The sequence below is a fragment of the Arachis stenosperma genome, chromosome 7, assembly GCF_014773155.1.
Source record: "Arachis stenosperma cultivar V10309 chromosome 7, arast.V10309.gnm1.PFL2, whole genome shotgun sequence".
Classification (NCBI taxonomy): Eukaryota; Viridiplantae; Streptophyta; class Magnoliopsida; order Fabales; family Fabaceae; genus Arachis; species Arachis stenosperma.
The window spans coordinates 28,272,882-28,296,837 of NC_080383.1; the positions used below are offsets into that span (position 1 = coordinate 28,272,882).

The 23,956-nt window shown below is 31.6% G+C and overlaps 2 protein-coding genes across 2 annotated transcripts; one reads left to right on the forward strand and one right to left on the reverse strand.

The window, feature by feature from the left end:
- Positions 1-10,420: 10,420 nt before the first annotated feature.
- LOC130941802 (uncharacterized) lies at positions 10,421-13,335 on the forward strand. The gene is made up of 4 exons (XM_057870396.1): positions 10,421-10,770; positions 11,259-11,470; positions 11,735-12,005; positions 12,906-13,335. Exons 1-4 carry the CDS (start codon positions 10,507-10,509, stop codon positions 13,188-13,190), a joined length of 1,032 nt encoding a protein of 343 aa, XP_057726379.1. The 5' UTR covers positions 10,421-10,506; the 3' UTR covers positions 13,191-13,335.
- A 713-nt stretch (positions 13,336-14,048) lies between these two features.
- On the reverse strand, positions 14,049-23,106 carry LOC130941648 (cyanate hydratase-like). The gene is made up of 4 exons (XM_057870209.1): positions 22,691-23,106; positions 22,134-22,205; positions 14,739-14,847; positions 14,049-14,503 (listed from the first exon to the last, which is right to left on the reverse strand). Exons 1-4 carry the CDS (start codon positions 22,960-22,962, stop codon positions 14,459-14,461), a joined length of 498 nt encoding a protein of 165 aa, XP_057726192.1. The 5' UTR covers positions 22,963-23,106; the 3' UTR covers positions 14,049-14,458.
- Positions 23,107-23,956: the final 850 nt, after the last annotated feature.

Genomic DNA, 23,956 nt, shown 5'->3' on the forward strand with positions numbered 1-23,956 from the left:
ATTTGAATGATCTGAGATACGAGATTCCCTGGATAAAGTGCCGTGGCTTGCCACCACGTGTACCAGGTAGAAAACTCGATACTCTGTTGACCCTACAACGTAAGTGTGACCGGGCATTATATAAATTCCTGGGAATATTACCCCCATTGAGCAATATTGATTATTTGAGAAAAAATCTATGCATAGACTCTTGGGGATGCACGTCGGGGGACAGTCTAAGGACAATTCAGACTTGTCGGGTTGGCTGGATAACTGACAGATGAGCCTCATCAGCCATAGGACAGGCATGCATCATATGCATATTACTTGAATTACTTGCTTGTGTATTAACTGGGTGTGCCTAAATGTACTTGCCATGTTAAATGTATATTTGTTATCTGCAGTACTTGTAACCTTCTTGTGCTTGCCTTTGTCTGTTTAGTTGTCTGTGAAAATGCATGATGGAGTCGGAGGTATGGAGGAATGGTAGAATGGGATTTAGATTTAAGGTTAAGTTAAGTTAGGTTTAAATATCCTTAGTAAACTACCTTTTATGGTTTCTGTTTAATACTTTAAGCTCTACAATCTGAGTGTCAGCGTTCTAGGATTGCCTCTGGCATTCCCAGGACCTTATATATTATGTGTGTGGCACCTTTACCATACTGAGAACCTCGGGTTCTCATACCATTCTATGTTGTTATTTTTCAGATGCAGGTCGAGAGGCATCTCGTTAGGCGTCTGGACCCTTGAATGCTATGATGTGTATATATGTACTTGGTTTTCTTTCCGCATAACTTGTTCTTTTGATCCTCCTAGAGGTTTATGGAGAGGCAGGATTGTGTATATATACTTTTGGGTTTTGGATATGTATGTATATATATGTAAATATTCTCCGGCCAGTCTTGACTTCGCAGGCTGAGTTAGGAGCTTGTTATTTTGTATCTTTGGCACTCTATTCCTACTTCTGTTATCATATGTTTAATAGTTATGGTTTTCTTAGCACGCAGGTTAACCCGTTCCTTGAGCGTTGCGCTTTTATTTTGCGATTTTGTTTCCTCTTTTCTTCACGGCTTCTAGCATATTATAATTCTTCTGCTATTATATGTACTTATTTTATTTTAGAGGTCGTAATACCACACCACCTCTGTTTTACGGCTTATGCGTAAAGCTTAGCTTGGTAGGGTGTTACATTATATTATGAGAAGGATGGCAAATCACAGGAGACTTTTGGGTGGGTATAAAAAAAAGATTGCACCAGTTCAATAAATAAAGATGGAGATGCTAAAGAAAGCTAGTGATAAGTGGCAGCCACAATGCATTGGTGATGATGATCGAGTCAAATATGAAGTTTAGTGTGATGGGAGGAAGGTGTATGGCAATTCACAGGTCATGTCAAAACTTCCTAATTATAGAACTTTTTGGATTAGATATAGACATAGTTTGTTAGCTGGATCTTCTGATTTTGTTTGTTGTTGTTGTTGTTTACTTGTATGTGTCAAGAATACCATGTGTGCATGCTATATTTGCTATAGCCTGAAAAAATGAGCGACCTAAAGACTATGACATCCATCGTTGAAATGACCTCATTTAACGCTACATACTAATATTGTGTTCAACCAGTTCCAAGTGAGTAATATTGGAAGAGGGCAGAAGGATCAAGAATTATTTCACCCAAGCCTAAGAGACCCATTGGACGTCCAAAGCTACATGTAAGAAGAAAAGATCCTGTTGAGCCACTGCTAAATGCAAATAAATTTAAGAGAAGCTGCACAGTGACTTACACCAAGTGTGGTAAATCTGGCCATTACTTCAAAACATGCAAAAGGGATCCAGTAACTAAGAAAGAAAAAAAAACTAGATCCTCGTCAAAGAATAATACACATGAAAAAGTACCGCTATCTCACAATGCTCCCCAACCAAAAAATCAAGAATCCATTGCTGAACCTAACCCACAGCCATAGGTAGGCATTTTTATTAAGGATTTAGTTGTTTGTTAGCATTTTCATTAGGAATTTAAATGTCATATCACTAACTTGTAAGGGGTTTAATGGTCATACTATTAAAATGGTTAATCAATTATTTAGATGTTTAGTCTGATATTGGAGCAATTGTTTTATTCATATCTATTTAATCAAATTCAATCTAAGCAGAAAATGCTAACCCTACTGTCACTACTCAAAATGTGGAACCAACTAGGTCTGTGACTAATGGAGCTGCCACTAATACAAATATTGCAAATAATTCTGATGATGTTGTTCAACATAGAACTATAACAACTAGATCTGACATTATTATAACTATGCAACTGTAAGTTCTTTGTGGAGGATATTATGTCTACTATATTTGTTTGTTTAATATCAAATGAATATGGATCATGTTGAATTTTTTTTTGTGAACATTGCAAGGCCAATTGAAAGATGCTGTAAAAGAAAGAAAAAGGAGGATAAGAAGGTCCACAGGGTTTAGGCCTCCTGGTCAAGTCCAATTCCAGTTCAGGCTTCCTAAACAAGCCCAAGCCCAATATAGGCCTCTTGCTCTAGTCTAGAACCAAATCAGGCTTTCAGCCCAATCTCAAGGCCATAATAAGCCCCCTTCAACAACAACTACCTAAGAAAAAAATCCAACTCAAGTCCAGTCAAAATCCTCTAGCCAGCCTTATTCAGAAAAAAATAATCTATTATAAAGCCTAAACAACCTCCACCACAACAACCAACAAGCTCAACTGATGGTATTTCTGCAGAAATTTTAGCTGCAAGAATATTTCACTTTATTCCTACCCTTAGATTTAAGCCTTAGTTGAAGTTTTCAATAAATGAAACTATAGTATTTTGGATATGATGGATTAGTAATTTGGATATAATCGACTAGTATTTTGGATATACTTTTTTTAGACTTAATTCCGGTTTTGAATTAAGCACAGTATATTGTACAATTATGATAATGTTGCTATGTAAGTTTTTTTTTTTTTGATTTAGTAACACAAACAAGTGTTCAATCTCTTTTTGGATGAACCCCTGCAATTAAAAATAATCTTTTGGAAGCTTAGATAATATAACAATGCTTTTATGCCTGTTATAGTTATTTGATTCTTTCATTTCATCAATGTGAACATCAAATTCATTAACACCAACATCCATCATAGATCATACAATGATTCAAAAATAGTTATTCATGATCGCATTCATAATAATATAATTATAAATACTACTACATTCATACTGCAACTATCTAATTTGATTCACCCAAAATTCTTGCCATACACATTCACAATAATTGCAATTAAAAAATCAGCCATAAAATACATAACATTGCTAAATCTACTACCATTAATTTTGGTTGGAATTTCTTTATTTCTACAATTCATTTTCAATCTCAGAATTCTCTCATCCAAATCAATTAATCTATTCTCCTCTACTTAGAACTTTGAACCTCCATATCTCCAGCAACATCATCTAACCATCTAAAGAACTTGTAGTATGACAACTTGTACTATAAATAGAACAAAAAAATATACCTTGAATGACAGCTATGAATTTCAATCTAATGGAATACTCAAAACTCAAATAATAAAAACAATTTGAATTAAACACTTATCTTATAGTTTGGGCATCCTAAGAACAATCTATCTGGATTCTCTACTGTTTCAGATTTGTATATTGTTGTATATAGCTGACAGTTACACTTGGGCGTGATTTTATTACTGAAACCTCTTCCATGTGTTGAGTCACCCCTACAATTTCCACCGCTGCCTTCATTTCTTTCCCTTTGGCGCCTCGTGCTTCTAGAGCTTTCGGTGGTAGTCATTATACGTTGTGCTATGGTTTTGTTTCAGAATGAATAATTGGGGATTCTAAAAAATTAGGATTTCGGACATTTTAAATTCAAACAATATAGAAGGATCAATTTGTCCTCATCATCTATAGTAATTTCAATGTGGTATTTAACAGACACCTCAAAACTTTAACAGTCCACGTTAGAGGCGACGTTAGTTTTACTAACAGAATGATGTAACGTGTTCACGTTTCATTTTTTGGGGGATCTATTTGTTACCTTTTTTTAGGCTCTAAATTGTCCGAACGCAAAATTTTCAGGGACTTAATTGTCACTTTACTCTTCTTTCTTCTTTTTATTTTTCTTTTTTTTTTTGGTATATGTGTTGAGTAAAAATAAGATAGATTTTTTTTGTTTTATAAAAAAAATGAGGTGAATTTTGATGATGAAAAAGAGAGTTTTTGTTTTTGTTTTAAAAAAAAATTAACAAGATTAGGATTTTTTTAATTAACGAAAATATTTAAGTAATTTTATTTATTTCAGTTTTTATATTTATTTTAAATCAAACAAAATATTAAAATATAATTTAATTATATACAGTTTACACTCAATATAATAAAAATTTTTATTTTTTGTCTCTCAATCTTCTTTTTAAATGTAACCTTATTGTTTGTGTCCGTCACAAAGAATTTTTTACACCCATACTTGTTCGGATTTTTTAAAGGGACAAAAAACATTAACTCAAACCCATAGACTGCTCAAAACAGGTCTGATTGATAAAGCTTTAATTTGGTCATTCCATTAATTTAATTTAGTCCTTTAAATGTGATTAAGTTAAGCATACTAAATAAGTCTCCCTCTCTCTCTCTCTCTTTTTTTTTTTTGTCTTGAATAAGTCTCTTAACAAGATACTGTTTGGTTACTTTTTGTGTCCTCCAGAAATATTATGATTTATGATAGATGTCCATTTTGTTGAGACACAAAAGTTTGATGAATATAAAAGTACATCAATACACATAATACATATTTTTAGTTTATTTCTTTAAAATTGCAATATTAAAATACAATTTTTGAGACACTAATTTTTTTATTTTTTTCTTATTATTTTTAAAACTTTTAGTTTGTTATTTATGTTTAGTTTGATAAAATTTTTATTTTTCAAAAATAACTTATAAAAATTAGCTTTTAAAAAATAACTTTTTAAAAATTGTAGTATCTATATTTGGTAAATTAAATAAAAAAATAATTTTTAAAAAATATAAACAACAACAATTGTAGTTAATAAAATAGTCTTTATATTATAATAAACATAAATATAAAACTTAAATTTAAAAATTAATTAATGCATGAAATTATATTAGACTTTTTAATTTTGATGAATACAAGTTATTTTTAAAAAATTCTATCTTAAACGTTTTCAAAAACATTCTTATCTTTCAAAAATTACAAACACAAGTATATACTTTTTTTTATTTACTAAACACAAAATAAATAGTTTCACAAACATCTCTTTATAAAATTTTAGCAAATCAAGTTTTACTCTAACCCTAATGTCTCTTAACCCCCCTCTTGTTATGCTCCACCTTTCGTGCTCCTACCACTGTCTCTATTTTTGTCTTTGCCTGTCTCTTTTTCTCTTCATGTCACCAATTTTTTTTTAATAATTGTTAAATTAATTATTAAATTAGAATCGTTGATGGTAGTAATTTCACTAATTTGGGTTGAGAAATTAGTAGTAGTGTAGTGAAAAGCAATAATACTAGTGGTAGTAGTGAAGTAATGAAAGAATAAAATTGACATTTGTTTTAATTTAGTATATCATGTATATCATCATCAAATATAGTAAACAATGTGTACATCTTTATATGTGTAACTCTTTCTATATTTGTGTCTTGAAGAACACTAACCTACCTAATAATTTTGTCATTGCACTAATGGGAAGACGCTAGTAACCAAACATTGCCCAATAATTTTGACATTTCTGGTTTGATAAAATATTTTATAATACTTTTTATGCTCTCATACATTACAAAAAAAATATTGAATACCGTCGAGTTATTATTAGGTTTAGTTTTGATTTGTACTGACAGATTTATTGTCGAATTTTCTAACAAAAAAGAGGAAAAATTCGTCACCATAAAAGATTATTGTCGAAAGAAATTTTCTATCGCTAAAGTCGATGGTAATTATTGGCGCAAAAATATAACTCAACGGTACCAATATTACTGTCGGATTTACCATCGGTATATTCTGCCGGTATAATGATTTTATGCGTCATTTTGGTCATTTACTGTCTGAAAAATCCAACGATAAAATTGGGTTAAAATTCACACGCGGAACCCTTTTCCCTCATTTGTCCGAACTCTCTCTCTCTCTCTCTCTCTCTCTCTCTCTCTCTCTCTCTCTCTCTCTCTCTCTCTCTCTCGTCTTCTCTCTCCCTCGTCGTCGAACTGTCACCATCGCCATGCCGGGAGCTTGTCGGGACCTCGTTGTCAACGTTGCCGCCACCTAGAGTACCCACCGAAGCCACCGCGCATGTCGTCGTCGTTCTGCTGTTGCTGCTGCTATTCCCGCTGCATCCTTTGCCGTGGTTGTCGCTGTCACTGCCGCCTCTATCACCACCACATTAGAGAGACCCTCCAACCACTATCATCGGATTTATTGTTGGTATGATTTTATTTTTTACATATTAAATTTATGACTTTAGCATTTGGTTAAGGTTTAGGTTAAATCAGTGGTTAAATTTGTTTAATAAAGTGTGTGATTAGGATTTGTTGTGTTAATTTAAGGGTTAAGTACGGTTTTGGTCCCTAACGTAAAGATCGAAAATTTATTTCGTTCCTAGCCTTTTTTTCGCTACAAAATGGTCTCGAAGGCTTAACTTAGTTTCAAAATCGTCCTTCAGAGCAACAACAAAAGCAGAATTAGAAGCAGAAGCAATCCAGAATCAAACCATAAACAGAATCAAATCAACAGCAATAACCATTTCCTAAAATCCACTCACAGAAAATTGACATTCGGCTAAACTAATCCATAATCAAACCGAAAACAGAAATTGAAAGCAAAATGATAACTTGAATTATGAAAAAAAAAAACAGAAAACATTATTCTTCTTCTTCTTCAATGAAATCAGAAACAAAAACAGAAGAAATAGAAGTGAAACAACATTGTCTTCTTCTTCAATGGAATCAAAAGCGTGGAACGGGTTCTCTATGGGATCAAGTTGTCCGCGGCGCACAGTCCAAATCCACCGTCGAGACTCTGCAATTGCCGTCGCCGCCATCGTCTGCCTGTTCCGCCTCCCTTGCCGCCAACGTCGCATCAGTCTCGGACCAACTGCCTACTTTAGATTCCTCGCCACCAAAGGCCGTAGATGCCTTACCGCTAGTGGACAACTGAAGTGTTATGATAGCTCCTCGTCGGAATGAGCTCTGGTTCGAGAAGGTCCGAGACAAGGAAGAAGAGAAGGAGGGGAGAAGGTCGCAGCGGCTCTGGGGTTAGCGCGAAGGGGAGAAGAGCAACAACAGCGGCCCTTCCCCTTTCCTTCCCCACCTTCTCTTCCCTTCCCTTCCCTTTCCTTCCTTCTTCTATCCTCTCTTCTCTTCCCCTTTTCCCATTATTCAATGTTTTGTTTTTTTTTTTTTAGTTAGAAATATTTTTAGAATAAAAATGTAAAATTTGGTAAAAATAACGATTTTAAAATAAACTAAAATTTTTGAGACCATTGTGTAGCGAAAAAAAACTGAAGTCTCTATGTTAGAAACCAAAATCGTACTTAACCCTTAATTTAATGGATATAAAAATTAAATAATATTAGAATATGTTAAATAAGATGAGATTAAGAGTACTTGAGTTATTAAATAATGAATGTAAAAGTATTAAATAATGAATGTAAAAGTGTACCTACAAAAAGTATTCAAATGCTTAAGTGGGTATTATATATTCAGTGTGTATATTATAAAAGATAAAATGTCCTACCTTTATAGCTAAGGTGAATTACACTTTTGTCAATCATTTTCATTGAATGGTAATACAGTATTAAACTATAGGAAAGTTATCAGGTGTACCTAGGAACATCGGTGTTTCAGTTGTTTTAACCGTTGATTTTAATTAATATATATTATATATATTTTTTATAATTCAGATTAACGGTTAAAATAACTAGAATACCGATGTTCCCGGTACACTTGATGACCTTCCTAAACTATAACGCATAAAGCCAATTAATTGCTTTTGAATTAGGTTTTACCAGTATATCAAAAACATTTTACATCAAAATTAAATTCAAATCCTATTAAACATGCAATTGATAACATTTACCAAATGACCTTGGTACTTGATATTTGATAATGAAAGGAAATAGTATTATAATGTACACGTTGTATATTATGGTCCTGTCTGGTTCTGGACCACCGGTGATCCATCTAAAATCTGGTAGTTCCTAAAACCAAAAGTCCAAAACCCTGTTCGTCAGATTCCAGTTCCACCACTAACCCTGTCCGCCACTGGCGCCACATCCTCAAACTCGATCTCTTCGGCCAACAACCTCTGTTTTATCCGAGGACCACAATCTTACTCCTCGATTCGGTTGTTTTCGAGCTGACATTTTTTAGGGATCAAAACCAAAGGAAAGATTAGCAGTGTAAAAAATTTAAAATTTAACATCAAAAATATTTTCTTTCCTCTAAAACCTAATTCACAATCAATTTCTAAATGTTCTCAAATGCATACTTCGAGCATATAATAAGAATGATTGGAACATAACCTTCAATTCTTCATGTTAGGGTTCCGAAAAGCCGATGAATAAAGATGATGATGATTCAGTACATCTGGTTAACCAAAGGAACACAGTAGAGAGAGAGAGAGAGAGAGTACGAGGTTGTCTTGGCCCTCAACTGTGATTCCTTTGATTAAAAAGATGGAACGAACCAGGGCTTCCGATCTCTTCTTTTCACAGCAATGGGGAACAACCACACTAGTTCGGAATTTATAGGGAGAGTGTGCGTGGAGCCCGTGCCCTCTTTACACTTGCTTTTGGGCTATGGCCTCCATCACAAGCCGGAATAACCACTACTTGCTTTACGCACTAAATCACTAATCTTTCGAAGGCCCAAAACAAAAGAATAAAAACTCATTTTATTTTATTTTTACCTTGTGGGATAACGGGAATTGGGAAATGGGAATGATAAAACAATATCTATCTATTTATATATCTATTATAGTATTTACTTTTTTCTGAAAATCGAACCGAACCGGACGAATTAACCTTGAACCGGTTTTTGGTTGGTTTGGTTGAAGCAGAAAACCACCTGAAAAAACCGGTAAAAGAAAGGTCGAACCGGTAATAAACCGATAGAACCTGCCGGTTTTTTAAAAATTTCCGGCTTTTTGCAATAAAAAACAAAAAACCCTCTCATCTCCAGTGAATTCACAAACCAAACCTAAACGGACCCAATCAGAGACTAGAGCAGCCCCCACCACCATCTGCCAGTCGCCCTCTTCGCCTCGGCGTGGAATCTCTGTTCGGAGACATCGCCGCCGCTCGCGTCGCCCACCTCACTGTCACACGTCGATCATCTTGTCGGCTCGCCTCTGCGCTCTCCGGCCTCTGCTCACCTCGGCTCCTTCCTCACTAGCCACTGCTTGCTTCAGTGCTTCGTGGAGTTTTATTTTCAAAATTTTTATTGAGGTATTCTTCAATCTTCAATGCTTCAGTGATCGTTGTCGCCGTCGTTGACGCAACCAGCGTCGGTCATCTCACCCGCGGCCCTCTCCTTGCTACTTCACGGTTCCATTTGCTTCGTCTCTGTCGCCGGCTCGCCGCCCAAATCACCTCTCTGCTCGCCTCTTCGTTCTCCGTCGCGAGTGATGCCGCTCCTTGCTTCTTCGACATCGTCCATGGTAAGCTCCTCGCCTCTAACCTTGTCGTTCTTCCCTGACTCCCCCTATATGGACGCCGTGGGTTCTTCAGTTACTCTTAAATTAATTTTGGGTTCATCTTTTTTTTTTAATTAATTTTTAAGATTCAGAGCTGAGTTTGGAATTGGATTATTTGTTTGATTTGTTGAATGCTGATGTGATTATGAATTCAATTTAATTTGAATTCTTAGTTTGGAATTGGATTCAATTTAGTCTTTGTTGCTAATGTGTTTTCAGTTTAATTTGGATTCAGAAGTCAGAATCACGTTCCTGATTAATTGATTAGAATTTCAAAAATTAATATGATGATATGCTTTGGATCTCTTATATTCAGCAGGTTTACAAATTTGTAACTGAATTGAATTTTGTTTTGTATTAGAATTGTATGATTCTTAGTTTGAGGATCTCTACCATTCTTATTGATTTGGATTTCTGAAATTATATATTAATTTTTTAATAATTTTATTGTATATTTAAATAAATCAGTTTAATTATGATTCGATCTCAATTAAATCATTGAACCCGTTATTTGACCGATTGATGTCGGTTCGGTTCTTGCAACCATTTTTTTCTTACCCTGTATTGATGACCTACCAATGTTGAAACTCCATAATAAAAAAAATATTGATTTGTATATTGTGTCTGACGCTACTGGTATACTTTTGAACAGAAGGTACAAGAAAATATTATTTTAATTTCCATAGGTGAATTTTCATTACAATAACTAATATTTAAGATCGTTGAGTCACCAAAAACAAAATATCTTATTATTTAAGATCATTGACTAGAGCATACAAGAGTCACTCATTTGTGATCCCTTTTGTTCCCAAAACAATAATGCAACAAAAAAGAACATTGATTTTCTTATTGGTTGCCTTGATAGCGTTGGCATACAGGGCAATCCAGCCGCCTCCCCCAAGAACATGCGGTTCACCGGGTGGTCCGCCCACCACAGCACCAAGAATAAGGCTTAGAGATGGGAGGCATTTGGCATACAAGGAACATGGTGTTCCTAGAGAATTAGCCAAGAACAAGATCGTCTTCTTACACGGCTTTGCTTCTACCAGACATGATACTGTGATTACAGTGAATCTTCCTTCGGTATTCTCCTTTAATTCATATGATGCTTTTTTTTTTCATACAGTAGAAAGGGTTGGAATTAATTTTTTTCCCTTTTTCTTATGTTTTTTCATGTAAAGTTCTCCCATTTCAAACAACAACCATTCAAACCACCAAGACCAGCCTCAATACAGAGATAATTTACTTGTGTTTGAATTGGCGTCTCCTGAGACTTTTTTAAAAAAAATATTTACTTAGTAAATATTTTATAAAGCATTCTTAAACTTTTAATTTTTAAGAAAGACATATATTTCTTGTTTAAAAATACATTCTTAAGTTTTTTTATTACTAGTATTTTTAATAATCATATTTTAATATCCTCAAAATTTTATAAAAATGTTTTGTTCCCAAACAAAGGCTTAAGAAGCTTTTGATTTGACCAGTTTGACAAGTAATTGAATTTACTTGGATTGATTCTAGATTTTGTAAAGCCTCCCTAAATAACAATAATTGATGATAATGATCACTAGGGTCTTCTAGAGGAACTGGGAGCATATATAGTGTCTTTTGATAGACCAGGGTATGGGGAGAGTGATCCGGATCCGATCAGAACACCCAAAAGTTTGGCTTTTGATGTTGAAGAACTTGCAGATAAGCTGGGACTTGGACCCAAGTTTTATGTTTTTGGATATTCCATGGGAGGGCAGGCTGTTTGGGGTGTCCTCAAGTACATCCCTCACAGGTAAACAAAATATTTTGTTACTATCTCATTAACCTTTTAGAAAGCCAGTCTAAAAATTTATATTTCTACAACGATTAGATAAATGTAAGCTTAACTTTTCATACACCTAGCTAGATCAAATTCTAATAACATAGATATACTTATACTTAATATTTATATCAATTGTAGCACATATTATTATTTACAACATTTAATACAATTTATTTGAATATAAGTGTTTGCTCCTTTATGACAAGAATATATAAATGCTACACACTTGCACAGACTTGCTGGAGCAACACTATTGACCCCAGTTACCAACTACTGGTGGAATGCTTTCCCTTCTAACTTGTTTACAAAGGCTTACTACAAGCAACCTGCACAAGACCAATGGGCTGTTGGAGTTGCTCATTACTTACCATCGCTAACATATTGGTGGATCACTCAGAAGTGGTTTCCAACATCAAGTGTTGTGGAATACAATCCTGCTATTTTCTCACAACAAGATTTATCCATAATTCGCTCTTCTAATTTTTCAAAAGGTCGAGAAAATCAGGTAAGTATTTCAATTATTTAACTCTATTTCTCCATGTTTAGCAAATAAATATAATATTGCAATCTTTTTCCCATACCCAAGTATAGTGATATGCCACACCTTTCACACCAGATCTCGTCACACATTATATTTCATGTTTATTGGGTTTCGACGCTACCTACTATTATTTTTTATTCTTTTAAATGGGATCGATGTTCTAACTAGTTAAAGAGAATTTGAAGATTTATTATTATTATTATTATTATTATTATTATTATTATTATTATTATATTATTATTATTATTATTATATCCCTAGAAAAAAGGCAATAAAAAATCATTTTAAAAAATTTACAATTTTCAGTTTATAGAAAAGAAAATTAATATTATATCGTAACATAAGTCTTAAAAAGAAAAACATATGTTTAAAAAATTCTTTCAAAAAGGATAATTTAGGAAAAAAATCTTCTTAGAAAAGTCTACCCAAACAAGTTTTTAGTAGCTTAAAAAATATTTAAAGAAAATTATTTGTAATTTGAACGAAATATACCTTAAAAATTACAAATGAGGGGGACCCCAGTATGTTATAAAATTGATGTTTTAAAAGTTATTAGTAAAATAAAATATCTTGTAAAATAAACTTCGAGAGACTACCCACTCTTAAATTATTTATTCAAAAGGTAGTATTAAGTTTAATATGGTACAGAATGAATCCATATCTTAATGGTTAAATCTTTTACATTTTATTTCAGTTTGAAAGTATGTGTTTCACTCTCATCCCCTCCCCGATTAAAAGAGAAAAAAAAATCTACGGAGATTAGATGTTCTAAAAAGTTAACCTAAAAGATAAATTTGAATATATCTAAGAGAAAGCCATTTGTTTGTTAACAAGATGTGATGTACGTTCTTGTTATCGTCACAGGCGGTGCAACAAGGTGAATCTGAATCCATTTGCCGTGACATGATCATTGGATTCGGAGCTTGGGACTTCGATCCCCTCAAGATTGATAACCCATTTCCAAAGAATGAAGGCCAGGTTCATCTATGGCAAGGTGAAGATGATCAGCTTGTTCCTGCTATGCTACAACGCTATCTTGCTCAAAACATTCCATGGATTCACTACCATGAATTGCCAGGTGCAGGGCACATGTTTCCGTTAGGAGACAAACTCAATGAAGTCATTCTCAAAACACAATTACTTATATGAGTATTGCAAGTGCAGAATTAAAGAATACTTTTTGTATTATTTTAGTTAAATTTGTATAAATTATTTGGTGGATATTTTAGAATATTTATTGTTATCTTTTTTATATTAGTTTTAATGTTTGAGAATTTTCAAGTCATTATAACCATTAGTGAGTCTTTAATTCGACTATTGGGGTGTGTCTAAAATAAGAAAGGTAATTTTGTGCGTATTAAAATGTCACTTTTCGTAAAATCATTGGATCTCATTAAATAAAAATTAAAAGTTGTTGCAGAAAAAAATATTGATGAATTTTAATAAATATAAAATATATTAATATATTTTTTAATAAATTTTTATTTGGATGTTATTAAGTTGATTAAAAAAAAATTTTAATATATTTTTTTTATATTTTAGTGTGATAAATTTTTTGTAATAAAAATAAAAGTATTAAAAAAATATAAAAATATCTTTTTTATATATTATTGTACTTAAACATAATTGATAAATAAAAAAAATTTTGTATGAAATATTCAAATATAAAATTATTTTTATCTTTTTAAAATTTTTTTAAAAAGAATAACTAAATATTTTTTTTAAAGTTCATCCAAACAAGTCTTAACAAGTCTTAAGTAGTAGTGAGAGAGGTAAAATTTACAAGCTGTTATTTTTTTCATTTTTTATATAAACACATAATTTATAACAAATATAACTTCAGATTAGACATTGTATCCATCAAACCACATTTTTATTATTCATAAATTTTTACAGATTTTGATTTTAATATTTTACTTTTTACATAAATTATGTAGTTCACACTTCACAGTTTCACATGTCTCCAGCTACTATTTTTCATAAATTTTGAACTTGAGAAAACCTATTGGTAAATGTAATTATTGATAAACATACCTAGGTTTTCAACAGCAAACTTCAGATATTTTACAATGTTGGACGGAATAAGGATGAACATTTTTAAGTTTCCTTGACTTCAATAAAAGCTTATTTACTGTTAAAAGACTTGAGAAGATACAAACGCCATTAATCCCAAAAGCCATACACGGCCAAGATTGGCTAGTCTAAAAACTTGTACATTATTTTGTTTTGGGTCAAGCTAGAGACACCCAAAAATATTTTAGGACTTACCTTTTATTCTGGCTTTGACACACATAAGCCGCACAAACAAGACAACAGCTAACAAAAACATCATGCAGTAATACGAAACACAGGCAGAGAGGAATGACTGTGCGGAAAGACGGACAATTTTGGTATCGGTTGACGCATCGCGGCACTCATTAATTTCTGTGTGGCCTTTGTCTTGAAACCATGTGCTCTGATTTCTGCTCACAATGGGAAAGTTTGGACATAAGTATAGCAGTTAGCAAAGTGAGACACTCTTGAGGCTGCAGAATTATAGAAATTTTCTGTTATCCCCGCTTTTACATGGTATTAGCATTATTTTCCTGACTTTTTGTTTTGTTTAATTTTATCTTTATTTATATTTTTCCGTTGTGTGGATCATTGTTCCATGCAGCAAAATCTCGCAAGAGAAAAAAGACATAAGATGCAACTCACCTGCTCCGAATATGGCAAAAATTTTCCATCAAATGTCAGGACCACACGATCTTTCCCATCTACTCCCTTGACTTTGTCAACTGAGCAGTAGAAATCTATTGCTGACGTGCTGAAAATGAAAATTAACAAAAACTATTTGTTAGGCAGGGAAATCTTCTAAAAATAAAATGTTCAGTTTGCTTTCCACAAGAATTTTATTATTTGCTGAGATCTTAAGCACGTTTATGTGAAAATGTTCCATTATAGATTGGACAATGGAGATAGTAAAGACTAAAGAAGGATAAAAGGTGATAATAATGTATGTCATAAACTGTGAGTGGTAAACTTTCAATCTCCAAAAGAAAGAACTTCAAATTTCTTCACTTCCGACTTTGCTCCTTCAATTTTAACTTGCACTCTGATAACAATAAGAAAAGGAAGGGTGCAGGAAGATACGTTTAAGAACATATGAATGGACATGCAGGACAAAACAATAACCTGATATTCTAGGAGAAAGAGATAATGCTGGCTAACGAGGAAATAACATATAAGGAATACGATCATTAAATCACAGCATGTCTGTGTGTGATTAAGCCTTGCGAGGTTTAGTTCCCTCATCCGAAAATCATTCATAAGCATCCGGTTGTAACAAACACAAGATCAAGGTTTCAATTAGACTATTAGAGATCATTAACCAGGACTCAGTTTCAGAAAAACCAGAATGTCTCTTGGTGTCTTGTCTGAAATCCTCCTAACAAGACATTATTAATAAACACAATTTAACATTAAACCTTTTAACAATACGATATTCCCATTAGCTTCGGAATAAAACTCTTCTCTCACGACACTTCTAAGGAAGACTGAAACTCATTATTTAGACCATTCTTTTAGTTTAAAAAAAAAAAAAAATTAGTGCTTCCAATTAATTTGGACTTTTGTCAAGTTGAAACACTCATTATTTTTATTCCTGAGTGCTTTTTTATTGTTAATAATTTTTTAAATTGAAATTTATTTTTAAATACTTAGATTATTGATTCTGGTGCTATAGATAACATTTTATTAAATTTATCTTGGTTCATCTTTTACACTCAAATTTGTTTTATTATTGTTCATTTATCAAATAGTATTACTATTTTTTATAAATGCAATGTTCAATTTTTACCATCTTTAATTTTTCATGATATTCTTTATTTACTCTATTTCAATTTTGATATTATCTCCATTTCAAAAATTACTTCCGTATTCAAATGTATACTCACCTTTTCATTTTCTTTTTAAAGACGATTGATTTAGGTAGAATGAGAGAGGGATTATATGTCTTTGAATGCAACTTCACTAATAATTCATTTACTATACATCCCGTAAATTCCATCCAATTCTCACCCATTATACCTTTAAATATATAGCATTTTCGTTTAGAATTATTTTTTAGACAAAAGCTTAATCATTTACATAAATATTTTTCTTTTATTTCTATGCATCATGATGAAACTTGTGACATTTGTTATCTTTCTACGCAAAAAAAAAACTTTCATTTTCTCAAAACTTTAATAAAGCTAATATAAGTTTTTATTTATTACATTTTTATTTCTAATCATAAATATTTATTAATTATTATTGATGATTTTAGTCGCTTTACATGGATCATTTTATTAAAATCAAAAGGAGAAGTGCAAAATCATATAAAGAATTTAATTAATTTAGTTGAAACATAATTCAACTCTAAAGTCAAAACTGTCAGTTCCAGTAATAGACCAGGATTCATTTTACATGATTTTTGTACTGCAAAGGGCATTATTCATCAACGTAGTTGTGTTGAAACCCTTAACAAAATATAAGGGTAAAATGCAAGTATCAACATATTTTGAATATAGCCCGTGCTCTTATGTTTCAATCTAATTTACTATCATCTTTTTGGTCTTATGCTATTAATCATGCTGTTTATTTGCTTAATAGAGTTTCATCATTTGCAATTAATTTTAAAACACCATTTGAGATTTTATTTAATCATCCATCAAATTACCATGAGTTTAAAATTTTTGGATGCTTATATTTTGTTGGAGGTAAATATCAAATCGGTACCCGAAAGATTTTGACGCTGACAAAATGGTACTTAACTTTTGCTATTGACAAAATTTGATTGTCACTTGGTCCGACAGAAAGCTCAAATTGTTGTGATGAAATTTCTCCCCATTTTTTCTTCTGGCCAGCTAACTGACATCTTCACTAAATTTTTGTCTCCTCAATCATTCCATCTTAATCTAAATAAACTTGGTGTTCTTGATATTTTTCATCCTCTAGCTCGCGGGAGCGTATTAAACTTCTCTTCCACATTAGCCAATGACAACAACAAAAAGGTTTCACAACAACCCACAAATTCAATCCAACAGAATACATAAATTTAGCCATAATTTTAGCTTTTATAGTTTTTATTTATTCTTACCTTATTTTTATTTGTTCTTATTTTATCTTTATTTGTTATCTTATCTTTATTGATTTTTATTTTTCATAGACAATGTTGTATATATATTCAGTTTTATCTTTATAATTTTTTAATTAAGAAATACAAAGCACAATATTTTTTATCTTGTTTTTCTTATTTTGTGAGAGTTTTACTACTACAAGATCTCTGGATCCTTTGGTTTTACCATCCAAAGTTTTTGGAAATGATTCATTCAATGAGATTTATGACATTGATTATCACTTTGATATTTCTTCTCTGGAAACACAGGTGCCTTTAGTGGTGCCAAAGAAGACAAAAGCCTTTATTAAGGAGGTGGTTAGACTACACGGATTTTCCAAGTCTGTCATATCGGATAGGAATAGGATGTTCATAAATAAGTTTTAGTCCAAACTATTCCAAGCCGCAGAAAAAAAAATTCAAGTACAGCACGACATTTCATCCATAAATAAATGGTCAAACCAAAGTGGTGAATTGCTGTTTGAAAACTTATTTGCGGTACTTTGGAGGTGGCTATTCGAAGAAATGGATGGGTGTTTTAGTTTAATACCTCCTATAATGTCTCATCCCAAACAACACCATTTCAAGCACTTTATAGGATGCCGGCACTAGTTGTTTTCCATGGAGAGACATTTTACATCACATGTCGAGGAAGTGACAGCATTGATCGAAGCCAGAAATGCTGTTTTGGCAAAGCTAAAGATGCATTTGTTGCAGGCACAGCAGCGGATGGGCATCAAAGGGATGTGGAGTTTAAGTTTGGCGAGTGGGTTTATTAGAATTTGCAACCTTATCGGATGCGGACACTAGCTCGAAGGTTTAATGAAAAGTTGAGCCCGCGTTATTATGGGCCGTTTGAAGTTATTTGAAAAGATAGGGACGGTGTCATATAGGTTAGCTATGCCTCTAGGATGCAGACTTCACCCGATCTTCCCGTTAGCAAGTTGAAAAAGGATGTCCCGTCACAGCAATAAGTGCAGGCGCTTCCATTGGATTGGCTGAGGATGGTGAGCTGGTGATGAATCCTTCTCAGATCGTGGCATCGCGTACCGCAAAGGATGGGGCTGGAGTATTTGGTGTGCTGGGAGGGCCTCTCTCCTTACGAAGACAGCTAGAGCGAGTAATAATATTGCGGGATACTTTTTTTGGTGTTTCACCTCGAAGACAAGGTGATTGTTCAAAGGGAAAGTATTGATATAGAGACGCATACTACTATCAGGTTTAGGCTGTGTTACTAAAAGAGAGGTAAGTAGAAATTAAGTGGCAATTTAAAAGTTTTTATCATAGTCTAACTAGCTGATATGTTGTTAGACTCTATTACTCACTGCCTATAAATAGTTAGGTTATAGTTAGTTTAATTTATTGTGCATTTTCTATTGTGAATTCTGTTAGAAACGGGAGAGAATCCCTCTCCCTGAGTTGTTAGTTTTAACTGTGTAGAATCTTCTAGGAAATGCTAATTGGCAATTTCCGTGCACCAATAAAACTTACCCGTTCTGCTAGGCTGCGTTTGTTTTTAGAGACAGGACGGAGACACTAAAAATTATCTTTTGTGTATTGTGTTTGAATACGATGGACAAGACACTAATGTAATGTCTAGTATTATGCTTGGATACACATGGACAAGACTAAAATATTATATGAAATGACTAAAATAGCCCTGTAATTCCAAATTTTCTACATCAATACAAATTAATTTAATAAAAAAATGAGAGTACGTAGGAGTACAGACAGAACTTGAAAAAAATATTTGAAGAGGCAAAAAATTTTAATAAAAAAATATATTAGTATTTATATTAAAATAAAATTTATAAATATAATTATTTTATTTTAAAATTTATTATTAATATGTAGGAATACATATGGTTAAGATTAACAAAAAAAATAATTTTGAGTTTGATTAATAAAAAATTTTGTTTAAGTTAATAAGCCAAATTAAATTTAAATAAAAAAATTAATTTTAAAAAAATCCATTTTTACATGAAAAAACAATTAGTTTTTGCATATAAAAATCTATTTTTATTTAAAAAAATTAATTTTTTTTTATCTAAAAACTGATTTTTCTTTATAAAAAACTGATTTTTTCTTTAAATTATATAAAATCAATTACAATTTATAAATTATTTTTTAGCATTTTAAAAGATCAATTTTATTTTTAATAATATTTATCTTTCAAAAGTTTTAAGATTAATTATTTTTGTTATTATTTTTATTACAAATCAAATAATATAATATAAGATTAAAATGGTATTGAAGTAAAACGATAAAAAGAAAAGAATTATCTATCCCCAATAAAAAATTCTACAGAAAGAAGAGAGTACTTGGAAAAGAGAGAGAGAGAAAGAACAGGAAGAAAAAAGTATCTATGAACAACCCAATAGGAAAAATAAGAAGGGGTAATAGTGGAAAAAAAGGAAAACAAAATTTATAAAATTGGCCGTGTCCACTCTTCCAAATCTCGTGTCCATCATTGTCCTTCGTAAAAGAGTGGACACAAAAGTATAAAAAACTGTCTCGGAGACAATATGTCCACTGTCTATGTCTCTGCTTCCAAACACTTTTTAAACAAGTGTTGTCCATGTCTCCGTATCCTGCCCCCGAAAACAAACGCTACCCTAATGTTGGTTCTATCGTAAAAAGCAAGGTTCTGAAATCGGTTTAAATCGGTCAGTTAGACCGGTCGAACCATAAACCGACGAAGAAACAATTCGGTCAGTAGGTAACTAGGTATAATTGCCTATTTTAGAAACCGCTTTCAAACTGCTGAACTGGCCAAAAACCGTCTAATCGATCCGAATTGGAACCCAATCGGTTTTCACATTTGAAGCTTGTAAAACGTCGTTTCCTTCATTAATCAGAGAAAAAAAAACGGTAATTAACCTGTAACTTTAATGGCCTAATTCCCTAAGGCCAGAAAACCCAAGGTTTAGTGGTTCCACTTTCATGCATCTTCTTCCTCGCACCCAACCGCTGCACATCCTTCTGCTACCATCTCGCCTCCCTTTCGTCAGAGAAGCCCCTTCTGTCATCATCTTCACCACTCCTTCTATTATTGTTTTCGTCTTCTTCTTTGTTGAATTGTATCCGTGTTATCTTTCATCATTTATTTTTTTATTGTTAACCTTCTGCCTTCTTTAATTTGTTGCAAGAAGTAGTTAGAGAGGACGACGACACAATGTCAAAAATGAGAAGGAGATTACTGAATTGGTATTAGTGTATTACTGTATTAGAAAACTTTTTTTTATTATATTCATTGGATATCGAGTTAGGTCCAAATTTATGGTTACATTCTTTTTTTTTTCCTTGTGATTACATTTTTTACATTAAAAATTTTATCTTTCACTTGTTTGTACCCAAAAAATAAAAACATTTTATCACTTATATTTTTAAGGCAAAATAAAAAATATTAATTTAAACATCAAAATTAAGGAACCTTTACATATTAAATATCGAGACAAATAACTTTAAAGAATAAAAAATATTAGTTATTGTTATTATTATTATCATTATTATTATTATTATTATTATTATTATTAAATGATAAATATTTTTATTGTTCGCTGTTTATTTCACAATATATATTATATAATACAATAATTTTATATATATTATTCATTTTATTTTAATATATAATTTGTTTGATTACCAATTAAATAAATCGAACAGTTTAATTAAACTTTTGAATTGGTAGTTTTAACGATTTAATTTTCAGTTTAATTTTTAAAATCTTATTTATATAGGATTGTGAGACTTTAGTTAGTGTTATACTTTTAATTTTTTATTTTTAGGATTTATATTAGAATATATTTATATTTAAATGTGTTTGTTTATAATTTTATATATAATTTTAGTATGACTCAATTATTTCGAATGAACTACGGTTAAACTAGTTGAACCTATAAAACTGTAAATCAATAATTAAAACGGTTCAATAATTGGTTCAATTTTAAGAACCTTGCTAAAAAGAATTCTAAAATCCTGATTTTAGAGTATATTACATCAGCACTTTGAATTATTAATTTAAATTATCAGTTAACAATGCTTAATAATTTGTACGCTTCATATTGAAAACAAGGTGGATACAAAAATGTCCCAACCCTGATTGAAAATGGCATAACCACAAGCATATGATATGAATATCAATACATAATGTATTATCAGTTGAATATTCTCTCTAACATAGAAACCATGTTTCAATAAGCCTCAACATATTTAGGCTGGGTTTGGTAAAGCTTTTTCAGGAAGTGTTTGTGCTTTTAAAAAGCACAAGCACGTCATTTTGCGTTTGGTAAATTAAAAAGCTCAAATGCTTATGCTTGCGGCTTTTAAAAGTTAGGGGTGTTTTTGAAAGCACCTAGGAGGGAGCTTTTCAAAGCTGGCTTGTGTTTTTTAAAATTTAAAAGTCTAATATAACCTCATATGTTAACTAATTTTTAAATTTAATGTTTGCATTTATGTCTATTATAGTATTTTTAAATTTTAAAAGCTATTTTACCAAACACAATTGATGTTACTTATGTTTATTAAAAATTGTTTTTGATTTGATTTACCAAACATAAATGCTACAACTTTTAAAAAGCCATCTTTTAAAAGTTAACTTTTATAAACTATTTTTAAAAAGTAAAAACTTTACCAAACTAAGCCTTAGTGCACATTTTTATTTGTAACTTAAAGAATATATATAACATACATAGCCTACTGCGTTATAAGAAAATCAAAATTGATTTCAGCGGCAAGAGTTAGTGTCAATTTTTCAATAAGGACCAGTCTTGACAATAATTTAGAGAATTCCTTAGACCTAATATCCTCTTTTTAAACAATAAGCTGTAAAAATTGAATGGCATAGCATATATGACACTGCGGCATAGCATTATCAATATAAAAAAGCATCATAAACAGAGTATAATTTGATCAAGCAAGAGAAATTTATAAAAAAGAAAAAATTCGAAACTTACATCCCATCACCAAAGTCTTCATTGATTATTTCTTTAATGCTCTCCCCAAAATGCATAACAGCTTCATTCAACCTATGAAAGAGAATATCAATAAAACCCGAGAAACTAAGCTTCCAAAAACTGCAAGTAATATGATGCATCATGCGTAATACATTCCTAATATTAGAAACCAAAAAAGCGAGTAACACAGGTCCACAAAGTACATGTAAACCACTTGGAATAATGAAGTATGTCACATATTCCTTGAGTGAACAGAAGCATTTTATATTTAGCTCATATAGAATTGAATGCCACTGCCTCCATTCCCCTTTTATCAGTCACTAATCTCGTACATTCTTGAATTAATTTATCTAAGTTTATATTCAGATACACTGATCCAAGAATTTACCAAATTTCGTTGTGACAAATAAAAAAGAACAAAGACAATAGCATTAATCCTTATCCATTCTCAGACACTGATAAATGGTTTCAATTCTACACCATGTTTCATAATTAATTCATTTTTTGAACTTAAACCAAATTTACAGCACCGAAATGTGAGGAGCAAGAAGAAGAACCTGTATACAGTGGGGTCTTGGATGAGGTGAGGGTCATAAGACCTCAAGGGAGGCCTCATCATCTCTTCCAAAAGATCATCGGTCAGCTCGGGGAGGGCTGCCCGGAACTTAGGGGCAGTTTGGGGTTTGAGCTGAGCTTGTCTTTTGAGGAGCTGGGCAACATACACGTTGGTCAGTCCGGTTTCCTCCGCTAACTGACTGTACGACTTGCCGTTCTTCTGCTTCACAGCTTGGAGCTTTTTCACTACGCTCGCTTTGCTATTATCCTCCATACCTAAAGATGATTAACAAATAATGGTTCAATAAGAAATAGTGTGTTCAGCAGTGATCAGATTATTGTGGACTATGAAATCATTATTTATCATGTGGGGAGCAGCGGCCCAGACAGCGGCAGAGATGCGGAGCTCCAGCATTAACCCCTCATCAAAAATCGTTATTTTATTTTAATTATAATTTATAAAATATTTATAGTGATAATTATTATATATAAATTTTATTTAATTTTTTTAATAAAAAATTTTATATATTTTTATATATTATTTCGTGCAGTATATGAAAATATATACTAATTTTATTATAAAAATTAAATTTTTATATTTAATAATAGAGTTGAATTGGCATATTTTTAAAAATATTTTTTAATTTATTTTTTTAATACATTAAATCTAATTTATTATTGTGAATTAATTATATCAATTAATTAATTTAATTAGATATTCAAATATTACACAATTTATTATAATCAATTAATTAATTATAACAAATAAATTAAATCAAATTAATTATAACAAATAAATTATACAACTATTGATTTAATTAATGCATATTTACACTAAACCCTAAATCAATTATAACTAATTAAAAAATTGATAGATGTAATTTTTTCTTGAAGATATTTTTATTTTATTTAATTAATTAAACTAAATTAACTATAATTAATTCCCAAATATATGATTTGAGGTAAAATTAATCGCTTGTTATTTTTTATGTGGGAGAGAGAGAAGTGTATAACAAGAAACTGTGAATAGAAGTGTGTTTTACATTGGTATGGGATGTACAAATCGGATGCACCGATTTGTTTGTTTTATTTTTTTTTTCAAACAAACAATCACAAATCGGACGGTCTGATTTGTGAATTCGAAAAAAAAAATTTTAATGTTGAAATCGGACCGTCCGATTTTTATTTTAAAAAATAAAAAAAAATAAAAAATACAAAACAGACCCTCCGATTTGTAATTTATTTTTTTCTCCAAATAAATCGGACCC